At 40.1% G+C, this 15,613-nt stretch overlaps 1 protein-coding gene across 2 annotated transcripts in view; it reads left to right on the top strand.

Moving 5' to 3' along the window:
* The window catches only part of CZH10orf67 (chromosome Z C10orf67 homolog), a 93,778-nt gene extending 83,417 nt beyond the window's left edge, over nt 1-10,361 (top strand). For both annotated transcript variants that reach the window (XM_070727219.1, XM_070727220.1), the window contains 4 exons: nt 1,509-1,593; nt 4,174-4,269; nt 6,202-6,301; nt 10,248-10,361. In XM_070727219.1, the coding sequence (XP_070583320.1) occupies nt 1,509-1,593; nt 4,174-4,269; nt 6,202-6,301; nt 10,248-10,279 (313 nt within the window). In that variant the 3' untranslated portion in view covers nt 10,280-10,361. The remainder of the gene's footprint in view (nt 1-1,508; nt 1,594-4,173; nt 4,270-6,201; nt 6,302-10,247) is intronic.
* The last annotated feature ends 5,252 nt before the right edge of the window (nt 10,362-15,613 follow it).

The raw sequence follows: 15,613 nt of genomic DNA, 5'->3' as shown, positions 1-15,613 counted from the left end.
CCCGCAGGACCACCCTAAAAACAGCAAAGACTGGTCCGTGGTGCCTCTGGCAGCAAAATGGGAGCTGTCAGGGAGTTGCAGGAAGCCGTTGCACCTGAAAACAGAGCTCAGGAGTCACTGCTAGAGCGCTTGGGCCTCCACAGGTGCCTCTAACATGAGTGACCTCAAGCTGGCCATGGCCATCATGGACATGCCCACCCCAGTCCCCCAAGGTCAAACACAACTCTGATGTGACCCTCATTGAAATCAAGTTTGACACTCCTGGTCTAGGGGGATGACTCCTTATTGAGTAAGCAGAGACTGGAAAAGCAATATCAGGCAGCCTAGTTCCGAGAAAGAGTTAAATCAATGAGCAATCAGGAATTTACCTGAGGTTTTTGGTGGTTAGGGAATGTACTTGCAAATTTATCCTCTGTTAAGTGTTTGTACATGAATAGGTTAAGGTGACCACACATCCCACTTTTGGCGGGACAGTCCCACTTTTTAATAATTTGTCCCATGTCCCGCAGGGTTTTTAAAAAGCCCAGAGTGAATAAAGCATTTCCTTTCTCTGGGCAGTGGGAGAAGCTTCCTTCTCCCAGTGCCCAGAGAAAGGAAATGCTTTATTCACTCTGGGCTGCCCAGAGCGAATAAAGCATTTCCTTTCTCTGAGCACTGGGAGAGTGAATAAACTCCCAGCGGCCAGAAAAAAGAAACGCTTTATTCGCTCTGGGCAGTCCAGAGAGAATAAGGCATTTCTTTTCTCTGAGCACTGGGAGAGTGAATAAACAACTCCCAGCCACCAGAGAAAGGAAACACTTTATTCACTCTGGGTGGGTTATTTTGCCTCTCAGGTGTTAATATGATGCAGTTAATATGATTCCTGCTTAAGCAGAGGGTTGGACTAAAAGACCTCCAAGGTCCCTTCCAACTCTGTTATTGCTACAATGAGACTTTCTAAAAAGGCACATACAGATATCTTGTATAAAAGCTGTTTCCAAATCCAAATTTTAAGCCAAAAAGAAAGCAGTACCAGATTTATCTTAAACAGGGAAAAAAGGGGAGGACCCCTATTTTGGTTTTAATTTTTGAAAATTCTTTTAAATTAGTACGTTTTTAATATTCATTATTGTGTTCTAAGTCTACATGGATCCATTTCATGGATCATGTGAAGGATGATTGCATAGGAAGTAGTGGGTACAAATACTGGGAGTGGGGGGGAGATTCAATATTTCAGACTATAAAGGCAAATAATATTTTGTTATCTTATTTAAAAATAGTGTGTAGTAGCATTTGTCCACTTTGCTGTGGTTTAGGCTGGAATTGAAAGCTTTTGTTCTTATTAAGCAACAAAATTGACTGTTTTTCAATCTATGGGGACTTGTAGAAATAAGTGCACTGCAACATCAATATGTCTTGGAGAACTTCTATAAAGCTTTCAGTTTCATCCCTACTCTGATAAAAATGAAACTGCAGAGGGGGCAGTCATTTAATTAATTTAAAATTGGATTATTTCCATTTATTTCTAGCTTGCATGCTATTAAGAATGAGATGTATCTTAGACAATCACTGCAGCAATCAGTGAAATTCCGACGCCCATTACTAAATGACAGGGTAGGTATAATAGGTACCCATGTTCTGTTGTTTTTTTCTTTAAATCTAAAAGCACATTTTTGAAATTCAAAGTACTGAAAGGACTTGCTTTCTGATTTATATGGCTCTTCTAATATTATATATAACACTGTCAAACTATTTACTAAGTCCGCACTACTATTACTACTAGTTTTTTGCCCCATCATTCCTATCACCCATTTCATCCCACTTATGACTATATGACTGTAATTTATTGCTTGTATCCTTAAGATTTTTATTAATTTCTTTATTGCTTATTTGACCCCTATGACAATCATTAAGTGTTGTACCTCAGGATTCTTGACAAATGTATATTTTCTTTTTATGTACGCTGAGACAATATGCACCAAAGACAAATTCCATGGGTGTCCAATCACACTTGGCCAATAAAGAATTCTATTCTATTCTATTTTATTCTAGCATGAAGCCTAGTTTGAGGGGGGGGAGACACCAAATTTGACTTTTCATTTGAGATGTTCTTTGTTTTGTGGCATGCTTTTGTATGTCATAATGCTTACATGTCCTGCATGGATGTATTTATTTATTTATTCATTCATTTGTCCAATACACAAATACATAGGAAGAAAAATAGACATGTAGTAATATATATAAGGGTAAAAGTGAACTTAGAGGAGAGGATATATGAAAGAAAGAGAATATATATGATAAGTGAGAGAAAGGAAAGACAATTGGACAGGGAACGAAAGGCACACCAGTGCACTTATGTACGTCCCTTAATACTAATACTATTATGTAATACTATGCCTTGCAAGTTGTGACCCATTTGGTGAATAAGGAGCTCTAGCAGGGGTGGGTTCTAACTTACCTTACTGCCGGTTCACTTCCTTCTATGTCGCCTGGGTGCTTCGCTCACATGTACCATGTCAAAAAATAAATTTTAAAATGCTGAAAACAAGATGATGACATATGCACAGTGCCAGAAACTCAGCTCCTGTGCATGCGCAGAAATAAAAAACCCAGGGGGGGAAATCCATTTTTTAAAAAAATCCAAAAAAGATGGCAGCATTCATGAACTGGCACCAATAGAACCAGTTCCATTATATCATCATGACATCACCAGCAGGTTGCACCAGTTTGGGCAAACTGGTCCAAGCCCACCTCTGAGCAATAGATCACACAATGTCTTGTCCTTCTGTTTTGGAGAATGAACATTATTATCTTTCTTTTTCTTTTTTAAATACAGTGTTCCCTCGATTTTCGCGGGTTCGAACTTCGCGAAAAGTCTATACCACGGTTTTTCAAAAATATTAATTAAAAATTACTTCGTATAGGTTATTTCCCTATACTGTACCACGGTTTTCCCCGCCTGATGACATCATATGTCATCTGCCTTTAATAAATATTTTTTAAAAAACCTTTAATAAATAAACATGGTGAGTAATAATCTAAATGGTTGCTAAGGGAATGGGAAATTGCAATTTAGGGGTTTAAAGTGTTAAGGGAAGGCTTGTGATACTGTCCATAGCCAAAAATAGTGTATTTACTTCCGCATCTCTACTTCGCGGAAATTCGACTTTCGCGGGCGGTCTGGGAACGCATCCCCCGCAAAAATCGAGGGAACACTGTATAATCTTTATTACAAATAAATGGGGGAAGGGAATACAGAAAACAAAAGGTCTATTTAGTCATTGGTATAAATTCGTGCAGTTTTAAAGTATGCAATTCTAAAATAGTATACATATTTACATCGAGAAAAAAAAGGGGAAATAAAAAGTAAGAGCATGGAAAAGGAAAAAGGAGGGGTAGAAAGAGAGGAGAGAAAAGCAAAAGGCAAGAAAAGAAGAAGAGAAAGAAAAAAACAACGAAGTAAAAGAAGAGAGAGCATATAGAGAGATGATTGAGAATAGGACCAGCAAACGGCTGATGTATCGTATCCTTACGACGTAAAATTCATATTTATCGTTGGAGTGTCGTTCCCTAATTGTAAATTTCTATTGGTTAGATTAGGACTATAGTTTTAAAAAAATTTTATATGTGTGTGTGTGTGTGTGTGTGTGTGTGTGTGTGTATGCAGCAAAGTGTCTGCAGGGATTTCTATACAAGAATTAGGTTATTTTGTTGGATTACTATCGTTTTGTATTAAATGAAGTATTTTCCTTTTTTTCAGCCAATCATACCATTTGCCCCAGACTTGGTAAAATACTGTATCTTTTTGTAATTCCATAGTTAATTTTGCCATTTCTGCATATTCCATTATTTTAATTACAATGTTTAATATGGTAGGTGTTTGCTTCTGTTTCCAGGTCTGGGCATATAAGGTTCTTGCTGCCGTTATAATTTGAATTATAATAATAACTTCCAGGAAAAGGCAAATGAAAGATAATAATGTTATAGAATATTATTATCTTTCATTCGCCTTTTCCTGGCAGTTGTTCTTAATATGAACACCAGTGACAACAATTGTTCCTTCATAAATCCATTTTTCAAACTTTTCTGTAACTTCAGTTTTAGTAATAATTTTGAAAATGCTAGGATAGAGTATGAATTATGGTATAGGTTTTCACTCACTACTGAATCATTTGAATTATGATTACTTTCCAGAAAGCTTTGCCTATACACATCCAGAATCGAATTCAGAATCCTCCACGTAAACGCCGTTGGCTCTCAAGTACTTTGTATATGCAGTATTCACCTCTGGTATGTAATTTAACATATGGCTAATAATTTTGTTGCTAGTGCTACTAACCTTCCTGCCACTCAATCAGGGCCTGGAATATTACTAGTTTGCTCAAAAGTGATGGTGAAGTATTATAAATTCACAATCCAGGACACTCACAATTATTTGTAGCTTTTGTCAGAATGAAGGAAACAACCTTTTGGCTTTATGATGTAATCTCTTTCCCTTTTGTACATGCATGTGGTATCACAATACACATAGAAAATGCACAGAGTCTGCCTTGATGTTACAAAATGTCCTTCCTAGCCCCCATCCCTCAAGGACACTGTCACAACCCCTATTTGCCATCAGTTCTCCAAGTTAGCGATACAATCACAAGCACAATGCTAAAATGAAATGGCTGACTGCTCATTCAATAATCATTGGGTCCCAAATTTACAAAGAGGTACTTCCCCATAAAATGAGAAAGCAAACATTTTATTTAGTAGCTTAAGGCTACAGGATGGGAATGTTCTTTGAAACAAATACAGTGGTACCTCTACTTACAAACTTAATTTGTTCTGTGACCAGGTTCTTAAGTAGAAAAGTTTGTAAGAGGAAGCAATTTTCCCCATATCAATGTAAAAGCAAATAATGTGTACGATTGGGGAAACCACAAGGAGGGTGGAGGCCCTGTTTCCTCCAGGAGATTCCTAGAGAGGCTCCACAGAGGCTTCTCCCTGCCTTTTCCGGCCCTGTTTCCTCCCAGGAGATTCCTAGATGGGCCCCACGGAGGCTTCTCCCTGCCTTTTCCAGTTACAGTTTCGGAGGCTCGGGTTTGTAAGTGGGAAATAGTTCTTGAGAAGAGGCAAAAAAATCTTGAACACCTGGTTCTTATCTAGAAAAGTTCGTAAGTAAAGGTGTTCTTAGGTAGAGGTACCACTGTACTAGAAAGGAAAATAGGTAGCTCCCATTAAATCAGTGCTTTGTAGGATGCCATGCCCTTTTTGATATTGGTTTTATGAATGAGAAAATCTGTCTTCAGCCTCCAGTTTGGGAACGTACCTGCAACATGGATTCAACATTCCATTTTTTTCTCAAGAACTCTGAAAGTCTGATTAATCCTGCTTTGTGTTAGCATCACACAAAGCAGGATAATTCATTTTTGAATGACTGGATTGACCTACTGTTTAAAGGCATGGGTTGTTTAATTGTGATCCATTCAACAAATCATGCTTTGCAATTCTTGGTGGCTGGATTCACCCAACACACTAAACCAAAACCAACATTATAGCATTCTTCAAGATAAATTAGCTAATTCAGAATGTTTAAAATACATATATTAAAGTTGTAATGTCAAGAACTATATTTTCTCTGTTCCCCTTATATATTTATTTTGCTCAAATTTCTACAATTTATTAATCCGCAAATGCTATAATATGTATTAATATCATATCAATCAACCATATATATGCAATGATTCTCTTGTAATTTAATTGTATAAGCCCTACATGGCATGGGACCAGAATATCTCTGAGACCGCCTTCTGCCGCATGAATCCCAGCAACCAGTCAAGTCCCACAGAGTCGGCCTTCTCCAGGTTCCATCAATTAGACAATGTTGTTTGGCGGGGCCTAGGGGGAGAGCCTTCTCTGTGGGGGGCCTGGCCCTCTGGAATCAGCTCCCCCCCCTCCCAGAGATTCGTACTGCCCCCACTCTCCTCGCCTTCCGTAAGAGTCTGAAGACTCATTTATGTTGCCAGGCCTGGGGCCATTAGATCTTTGCACCCGGGCAATGAATGTGTTGAGAGAATGGAATGATTGTTAGTTATGCTTTTGGGTTTTTTTAGATTTTTAATTAATTAATTGGATTCAAGATATTTTGTATTATATGTTGTGAGCCGCCCTGAGTCCACGGAGAGAGGCGGCATAGAAATCCAATCAATAAATAAATAATAAAATATTTAATTTCAGCCGGAGATAACTACTGAGATAGATATTGAGTCAGCTGATGAAGAACAAAGTGATGCTAACAATCCAGTTACAATTGAAATACCCAATGCTTTAACACAAGGCAAGTAATTCTTATTTAACATATACTGTAGTCCCTCACCTATCGCTGGTGTTACATTCCAGACCTGGCCGCGATAGGTGAAATCCGCGATGGGGAATTTATCGACTGATAGTACTTATTTAAGTATTTATATTGTAATTGTTTGGTAAGTTTTCATTGTTTTAAGTGTTTATAAACCCTTCCCACACTGTATTTATTTTAGATACAGTATTTAAATACAGTATTTACAATTTTAGATTTTTTATTTTTTTTAAACCTGCCGATCGAGTTCGGCGGGCTGTTTAAATCTGCCGATCGACTTCCTCAGAAACCCGCGATGAAGTGAAGCCGCAGTAGGTGAAGCGTGGTATAGCGAGGGACTACTGTACAGGGGTGTGCTGCTGGGGGTTCGCTGGGGTTTGGGAGAAACTCTAGCTAAGATTCTGTGCAGTTCGGAGAACCCCTAAATCCCAGTCCCTGCCCACCCTACCTGCCCTTCCCCTCCCAGGAGTCTCCACACAGCCCATTTTGGATGGAAGTAACTGCAGGGCACATGCGGAGGCTCCGGGAGGGGGAAAACGGGCCTATTGGAAGTTTGGGAAACTGAAAATGGGCCTCCCCTTTCCAGTAATGGGACCTCTTCCACCCTGTGGAGGGCCTGTGGAGCCTGTAGAACAGCTTTTCACCTCCCCAGAACTTTGAGGAAAGCTTCCATAGCCCAGGAAGGGCAAAAAGCCCCCCCCCCACTGTGGTGCAGGAGGCTGACTAGGTCAGGCCCACCATGGTCATATTCATCCAACAACTGGGCAAAGAACCCTTTGCTATAATTTTTGAAGTCCATCCCTGAACATATGGTAATTATTATTATTCTTATTTCATGTGGCCTCAATTATCTTGGTTATTTTTAAATCTTACAGATTTCTATTTAATTTCTTGCTGATTATGATGTAAACATATTCTTCAGTTTAAAAATGAATGCATATAATTCTGTTGTTTATTTCATATTCCAACAGAAGCGGTTAAATTTTATTTTTCCAGACACTTTTCCGAATTGCTATGTACACCTAACTGGCTACAAGAGCTAGAAATAGCCTTGTGTGGAATGAACATATGTAAAATAATTAATTAAGGTTACAACCCTTCCTAGATTGAGGGAGGGGATTTTAGCTTATTTCAATAGATACTATCGCAAGGACTTATAATGTTGAACATTCTGCACAGGTAGTGGTACTGACTAATCATGTTTGTGAACTTCCAAAACTTTAATAAATCTAGTGTCATTGTTAGTAGGACTGAGCAACAATACAGATTCAAAATACACATTCTCTAAGGTAGATCACCAATCAATGTATTCTTCCCTGCTCTAAGTGTAAAATATTCAATCCAAGCAAAGTTATTTTGCTATTGAAGAAAGTCTTATAGATGAAATTTGTACACCTGGGTATTACAGTGATCCCTCGATTATCGCGAGGGTTCCGTTCCAAGACCCCTCGCGATAATCGATTTTTCGCGATGTAGGGTTGCGGAAGTAAAAACACCATCTGTGTATGCGCGCCCTTTTTTTCATGGCCGCGCATGCGCAGATGGTGGAGTTTGCGTGGGCGGCAGGGAAGACCCAGGGAAGGTTCCTTCCGCCGCCCAGCAGCTGATCTGCTCGGTAGCGCAGCAGCAGCGAGCAGACAAAGATCGGGGTTTCCCCGCCGCCCACGCAAAGGGGAAACCCCGATTCGGCTCCTCGCTGCTGCTGCGCTACCGAGCAGATCAGCTGCTGGGCGGCGGAAGGAACCTTCCCTGGGTCTTCCTCGCTGATGCCCCCGCTCACCCGCCCGGCGCCCGCCGCCCACCAGCAAGAGGGGGAGAGATACAGAAAGAGAGAGAAGGAAAGAAAGAGATGAGAGAGGGAGGAAGAGAGTGTGAGAGAGGAAGAAGCAAGATAGAGAAAGAGAGAGAGAAAGAAAGATGAGAAAGGAAGGAAGAGAGTGACGTCATCGGGTGGGAAAAATCGCGATATAGCGTTTCGCGAAGAACGAGATCGCGAAAATCGAGGGATCACTGTACTAGAAATATCACAAACCTTAAACCCGATGATATGTTCTTAGTCTTGGCTTATAAACCATGGTCTACCATCTGACTATTAATCAATTCTGGTCCCGCTTGGTTTCCTAGCCGAGGAAAAATCAACCAGAATAAAGCATTTGGTTGAAATAGGTATTATACTAGACAAAACACAAGAATATTTACTGTAGTCCCATTAGGAATATGTGCAGCAGCAGTTATTAGATTAAAAACTTTTATCCACCCGATAAAAGGTATTATCTGCCCTGGCTAGCAATAGGACAACCATCTGACGCTTTTACATCAGATGATGCTTTTAACTCATAAAACAGTTTTTCTCAGATTTGGCAACTTGAAATGGCCCTCAACTCCCAGAATTCCCCAACCAGTATATTGTTTCAAGAATTCTAGGATTTAAGGGCCACAATGTTGAGAAACATTGAACTAGAAAGAAATCAGGAGATCAATCTGATAACATCTGAATGCCAAGCATATGCTTGATCCAAAGCTACCATGTTTCCCCGAAAATAAGACACTGACTTATATTAATTTTTGCTCCAAAAGTTGTGCTATGTCTTATTTTTTGGAGGTGCCTTATATTTCTCAAATAAGACAAATTCACAGGCAGAAAAGCTGACAACCCCAAAGAAAGTGTACCATACAGTACACTGATTACGGTACGGTACCTGTCAGTATGGCACCCACACACACAAACGACGGCACTTATATGGTACAACAGTATACTCCCGCTATTGCAGCTTCCAGCCACCAGAGGAACTACAGTCTACGCACTGTAGTGGAGACTGTAATGGCGGTGAGACAGCAGCAGACTGTGTCTGCTGTACTGGACAGTACAAAGCGATGGAAGGGGCCAGCAGGGGATGCCACATTATTACGGTACCGCTATGAACAGCTTTGAATGGTACCGTATGTTTTTCCACCGTACCGTATGTAAACTTGACTACGCCTTATTTTCAGGGGGTGCCTTATATTAGCAAATTCTGCAAAACCTCTGACATGCCTTACTTTCAGGGTACATCTTATTTTCAGGGAAACAGGGTATATGATCCATTCTCTCTTCTTACTTATTTAGAGGTAAGCCATATGTTGGTTCATATAATGAGCTAAGCAGTGAAGGGCTACCAAACCTTTTACTACCACCCTGTGGGCGTGGCTTATGCAGGACACCCTTCATTTTCTTTCAACATCTCTCAATGCAAATTGGGTGCTCTGGGGTGGAGCTCCATTTTTGCTACCCCACTGCGTGTCCCCCGCCCCCGTCGAGGCAGCAGCCACCCTTGGAGCTAAGTCATAATATGAATCAATTGGTTTTGATTTAATGTGTTGTGTGAGTATAGCTATTGTGACTTACAAATCATTGTTACAATTTAAAGTGATGCGAAGCCATCCAACTCTAGTTTATTGAATAAATCGTGGTTTTAAAATAATTGTTTAACCCAACAGGTGACAACTATCATTTTGATCAATGTGATTAGTCGTAGACAACTATGTAAATTGTAGTAGCAACTCAGGGAAGATGAATAACCTCATCATCATTTTCTGCTTTGCTTTGGAGAACTTTATTATCTCTTCTCAATCATTGATAAAATAGATAGTGGACAATTTCCAAGCTTTCCACCCTGTGAAAATAAAATTCCATGTTTACTTTTCCAGATTGAAGAAGACTTTTCTCACAGTCTGGTAGCCAGGCAGTATTTGCTGTTTGTTATCTTTAGAAACAGTCTTAATGAGTAAGAAAAACACGAACCCCTAAGATAAAACTGCCAAGAAATACCAACTCTTTGCATAGTTTGTAAAAACAGAGAAAGCTTAAACAATACTCAAATCTCGTGCACAGAATCAGCTTAGTTATTTTGATAGATTGCATTGTATGTTTCTTCTTCTTTTTCAGACCAAACAAGTCAAAAAGAAGACCAGATTTAAAATCTGGGGGAAGTCAGGACCTTTTGTAAAATAAATTTAAATTCTTTATTTCATTTATTAATAAAAATTATTTCAAACAAAACATTTAGATCTGTCATTATGTAATATTAGATCTTCTGTTCAAGTTTGTGAGAAATTTCATCGCAATAAAAATTTCAAAATTGTGAAATGGGAAAAATTACCTATAATCCTGTCATAATTAAATACTTTTAAGATTTGGGATTACCTAGGAAAAGTTCATCATTAGTTATGACGCTTTCCCGCTGCAATCAAACAAATGATTGGCTCGCATTAATGAACTATAATAAATATGAATTGCCAATTAATATTGTTTAGATCCTTGGTTCCCAACGTGGAGCCCATGCCCAACAGTGGGGGGGGGGGATTTGATTTTTAATTGAAGCTTGTTTAAACCAAGGTAAACCAAGGTAATCAAGTTCCTTTTTTGAATAGTAAGAATTATATGTCATGGAGGGGGCATCAGGATTTTAGAGATGCAAAAGCCAAAAAAAGGTTGGGAACCACTGGTTTAGATTAATCTTCCCAACTAGGGACCCTTCAGATTGTTGAATTTCAGATCCATCATCCCCTGCTAAAATAGCCAGGAGAGAAGAATGGTTCGACTACTGTAATGCTCTCTACATGGGGCTACCTTTGAAAAGTGTTCGGAAACTTCAGATCGTGCAAAATGCAGCTGCGAGAGCAGTCATGGGCTTACCTAGGTATGCCCATGTTTCACCATCACTCCGCAGTCTGCATTGGCTGCCGATCAATTTCCGGTCACAATTCAAAGTGTTGGTTATGACCTTTAAAGCCCTTCATGGCATTGGACCAGAATATCTCCAAGACCGCCGCCTGCCGCACGAATCCCAGCGACCGATTAGGTCCCACAGAGTGGGCCTTCTCCGGGTCCCGTCAACTAAACAATGTCGGTTGGCGGGCCCCAGGGGAAAAGCCTTCTCTGTGGCGGCACCGGCTCAATGGAACCAACTCCCCCCGGAGATTAGAACTGCCCCTACTCTCCCTGCCTTCCGTAAACTCCTTAAAACCCACCTTTGCCGTCAGGCATGGGGGAATTGAAACATCTCCCCCTGGGCATGTTTAATTTATACATGGTATGCTTGTGTGTGTGTCTGTTAGTTTATGGGGTTTTTTAAATTTCTAAATATTTTAATTAATTGCATTATTTATGATTTGTTTCACTTGTTGTGAGCCGCCCCGAGTCTTCGGAGAGGGGCGGCATACAAATCCAAATAATAAATAAAATAAATAAATAAACTTACCAGGCCAGAAATGTGGAGATTGTGAGCTGCAGATGTACTTTAGCATTGAAAAATTGGCTGGGTGACTTTGAACCAGTCATTCCCTCTCAATTCAGTTTATTGACAGGATTGCTGCTGAGGGGGAAATAGGAGAAGGATGATGTACTGATTCTGTTCATTGCCTTGAGTTATTTGTAGAAATAAGATGGGATACAATAAAAAATATATAAATAAATAAAATATGAGAGATAAAACTATGGACGTACAAACCATTTGTCAGGTATACAGTATATGTGTTCTGTGTTAGCAAAAACTTCAGAAGAGAAGGATTTAGGGGTAGTGATTTCTGACAGTCTGAAAATAGGTGAGCAGTGTGGTCGGGCGGTAGGAAAAGCAAGTAGAATGCTTGGCTGCATAGCTAGAGGTATAACAAGCAGGAAAAGGGAGATTGTGATCTCCTTATATAGAGCGCTGGTGAGACCACATTTGGAATACTGCGTTCAGTTCTGGAGACCTCACCTACAAAAAGATACTGACAAAATTGAACGGGTCCAAAGACGGGCTACAAGAATGGTGGAAGGTCTTAAGCATAAAACGTATCAGGAAAGAATTAATGAACTCAATCTGTATAGTCTGGAGGACAGAGAGAAAGGGGGGACATGATCAAAACATTTAAATATGTTAAAGGGTTAAATAGTTGGGGGAAAGATCAAAAGCAACATGATAAAATATTATTTTACTGAAAGAGTAGTAGATCCTTGGAACAAACTTCCAGCAGACGTGGTTGGTAAGTTCACAGTAACTGAATTTAAACATGCCTGGGATAAACATATATCCATTGTAAGATAAAATACAGGAAATAGTATAAGGGCAGACTAGATGGACCATGAGGTCTTTTTCTACCGTCAGTCTTCTATGTTTCTATGTTTCTATATGAGTAGTCCTCGACTTACAACCATTTCTTTAGTTCAAGGTTACAGTGGCACTGCAAAAATGACTTATGGCCAGTTTTCACAGTTATGACCATTTCGGCATCTCCGCAGACATGCAATCAAACTTTGGGTGTTTGTCAGCATGTATGTCTGATGGTTGTAGGATCCTAGGGTCCTCTTGGGATTGTCATTTCTTCTCCCTAAGAATCTTCTGACAAGGAAGTCAATGGGGGAAGCCAGATTCACTTAACAACCATATGATTCACTTAACAGCCTCATGCTGTCAACCATTGAAAAAAGTCATAAAATGGGGCATGGTTAATTTAACATCTGTCTTGCTTGGCAGTAGAAATTTTTCTAGTCGTAAGTCAAGGACCATCTGTACTGCTCTTTTCTTTGATCAAAGAAAAGGACATGACCTTGGGATTGCTTTAAAGTCACCGTGAGAAAGGGATATTATTTTTCTGCCTTTTCTGCCCAGGTAAAAAGAAATTCCAATTTTCTGAAAAAGTAGGCTGGATTTAATAGGCAGATGTTCTCATCAAGTAGGCTCTAAGGATGTGATACTTTTTCTTTGAAATTTGATAATGAGCTGGACTGTTGTTTCAAAAAGAGAAAACAAAAAGTAAAAATATTTCAATGGAGGGAAATAAGAAACTCCCTAGGGATCAGCATCTAGTACTTTTCTACTTCTTTATAAATTAGTTCAGTTAAATAGGTGAAAAATAATTCCCCATAATTTAACCTTAAAAGTTATGAAAACTAAACTGTAGCTAAAGGGAAATTATCTTGGGTCAAAGAAGCTAGCTTAATAAGATGTTGAATCAGAGGCAACATTAACAAAAGGGGAAATTTTAATGTTAAGGATCATTAAGAAAGACATTGAAAATAACATTAATGTTGTGGTTAGCTCTGGCCTAGCTCCTGCCCCAAGGACTGTGGATGTGGGGGAGACATCCATATGCTGCAGGCCTGTTTTGCCCCCGGTGGAATCTGCTGATGAAGGCTACTCTGACCAAGAAGACATGAGTGACAGGGAGGAGGAGAGTGTGGCAGACAGCTCAGAAGGAGATCAATTATCTAGCTCCTCCTTGGATTCAGAACAAGAGTTAATGATACAGCCACGCATGTGGAGAGTGATGCATAGGCAACAACAACTGAGAGATTATTATCAAAGAAAATGAGGCCACCTGTGGTTGGGTGGGGCTGTGGTAATTAGTGAGGCTGCTATAAAAAGCAGCCTGTGGATTTGGCCATTGTGGAGGATTATCTGATCGTTGTGTTTCTTGACTGCTTAACTGACTTTGACTTTTTGTGTGCTGGTTTTTCCCCGCTTTGAAACTAAACCAGGGCAAATTGTGTTTCACTTTGTGAAAGAAGAAGGACTGTGAATTGCCTCACAGCTGCAAGCTAAGTATCACAGAACTGATAAGGGACTTGTACAAATTACCAGTTTGTTTGGAGACAAGTGCTCTTTGCTATACCAAAAGAGGGCTTAGGTTAAGTGAATTTTCATTATAAAGAACATTGTTTTGAATTTTCAAACGTGTGTGTGTCTGAAATTTGTACTTGTGAATTTTTGTGAGGAGTCTGCCAGAGAGCCCGACAGAACAATTACCAACCTTATAATGCCTTCCTACAAATATATAACATTTACTGCATCTGAAATACCATGCTTACAAAAAAAGCATCATAGAGTTGAAAAAGTGCAGAAAAAGATGAATAAAATACCTAAAGATGTTAAGTACCTAGAATTGTAGAAAAAGTGACTAGAACTGTGATGGCAAACCTATGGAACGTGTGCCACAGGTGGCACATGGAGCCATATTGGAGGGTACATGAGACATTGCCCTATGTCAGCTCCAGTGCTCATGCATGTGCTAGCCTTCTGATTCTTGGCCTTGGGGAAGGCTGTTTCGCCCTCTGGAGGCTTCAGGGAACTTTCAAGTGCAAAATAATGCCCAATGGACAAACCGGAAGTTTAGAAAAACAGACTTCCGTTTTGTGCATTATGCTGTTTTTCGCACTGAGGATTCAGGGAAGCTTCCCTAAAGGCCCGGAGTGCAAAAAACAGCACAGTGCACAAACCAGAAGTCCATTTTTCCTAACTTATGGTTTGGCTGTTTTTTACCATCCCAGGCTTCAGTGAGGCATATGTGGGGATGGGCATTACGCACAGACACAGGGGCAGGGAGTTGCACATTCATGGGGGGGGAGGGAATGAGTATGGGCACACACACACACACACACACGTACACAAACACCACCCTTTTGGATGTGAACTAAAAAAGGTTCTCCATCCCTGGGCTAGAATATAAACAGGACTTTTTTAGAAAAAAGAGGGGCAAGAGGTAAATGGTCAAAATATATCAATCCGTGCTGTCATCGTCATCAGCCATTCAGTCATGTCCAATCCTTGGCTGTTCTATGGATCAAATCTCCTTTACCTATAAAGCCTTTCATGGCACCGGACCAGGATATCTGCAAGACCGCCTTCTGCCGCACGAATCCCAACGGCCGGTTAGGTCCCACAGAGTTGGTCTTCTCCGGGTCCCGTCGACTAAACAATGTCGTCTGGCGGGACACAGGGGAAGAGCCTTCTCTGTGACGGCTCCGACCCTCTGGAATCAGCTCCCTCCAGAGATTAGGACTTCCCCTACCCTCCTTGCCTTTCGTAAACTCCTTAAAACCCACCTCTGTCGTCAAGCATGAGGGAACTGAGACATCTCCCCCTGCCTATGCAGTTTTTGTGCATGATATGACTGTATGTATGTTCTTTATACTGTATTGGGGTTCCTTGCTTTTAGATTTTTAAATGTACAACTGTTATTTTAGATTCTAATTATTAGATTTGTCATTATATATTGTTTTTATCAGTTGTGAGCCGCTCCGAGTCTTTAAATAAATAAATAAATACATACATACATACATACATACATACATACATACATACATACATACATACATACATAAGCAAGCCTCTCTATCTCTCATCAACCTTCTTCAGATCTGCCATGGTCATCAGGCCATGGGGAAAAATAACTGAAACAAACTTGTCCTCTTTTTCTCAAGCCTAAGAACCAGAAGTCACCTATTGGGAAAGACACATAGAACAGACAAAATAAGATTCACCTTCACAC

Source organism: Erythrolamprus reginae, chromosome Z (assembly GCF_031021105.1).
Source record: "Erythrolamprus reginae isolate rEryReg1 chromosome Z, rEryReg1.hap1, whole genome shotgun sequence".
NCBI classification, from domain to species: Eukaryota; Metazoa; Chordata; class Lepidosauria; order Squamata; family Dipsadidae; genus Erythrolamprus; species Erythrolamprus reginae.
The sequence above is the reverse complement of the archived record's forward strand: the minus strand, read 5'-3'. Positions and strand labels throughout refer to the sequence as shown.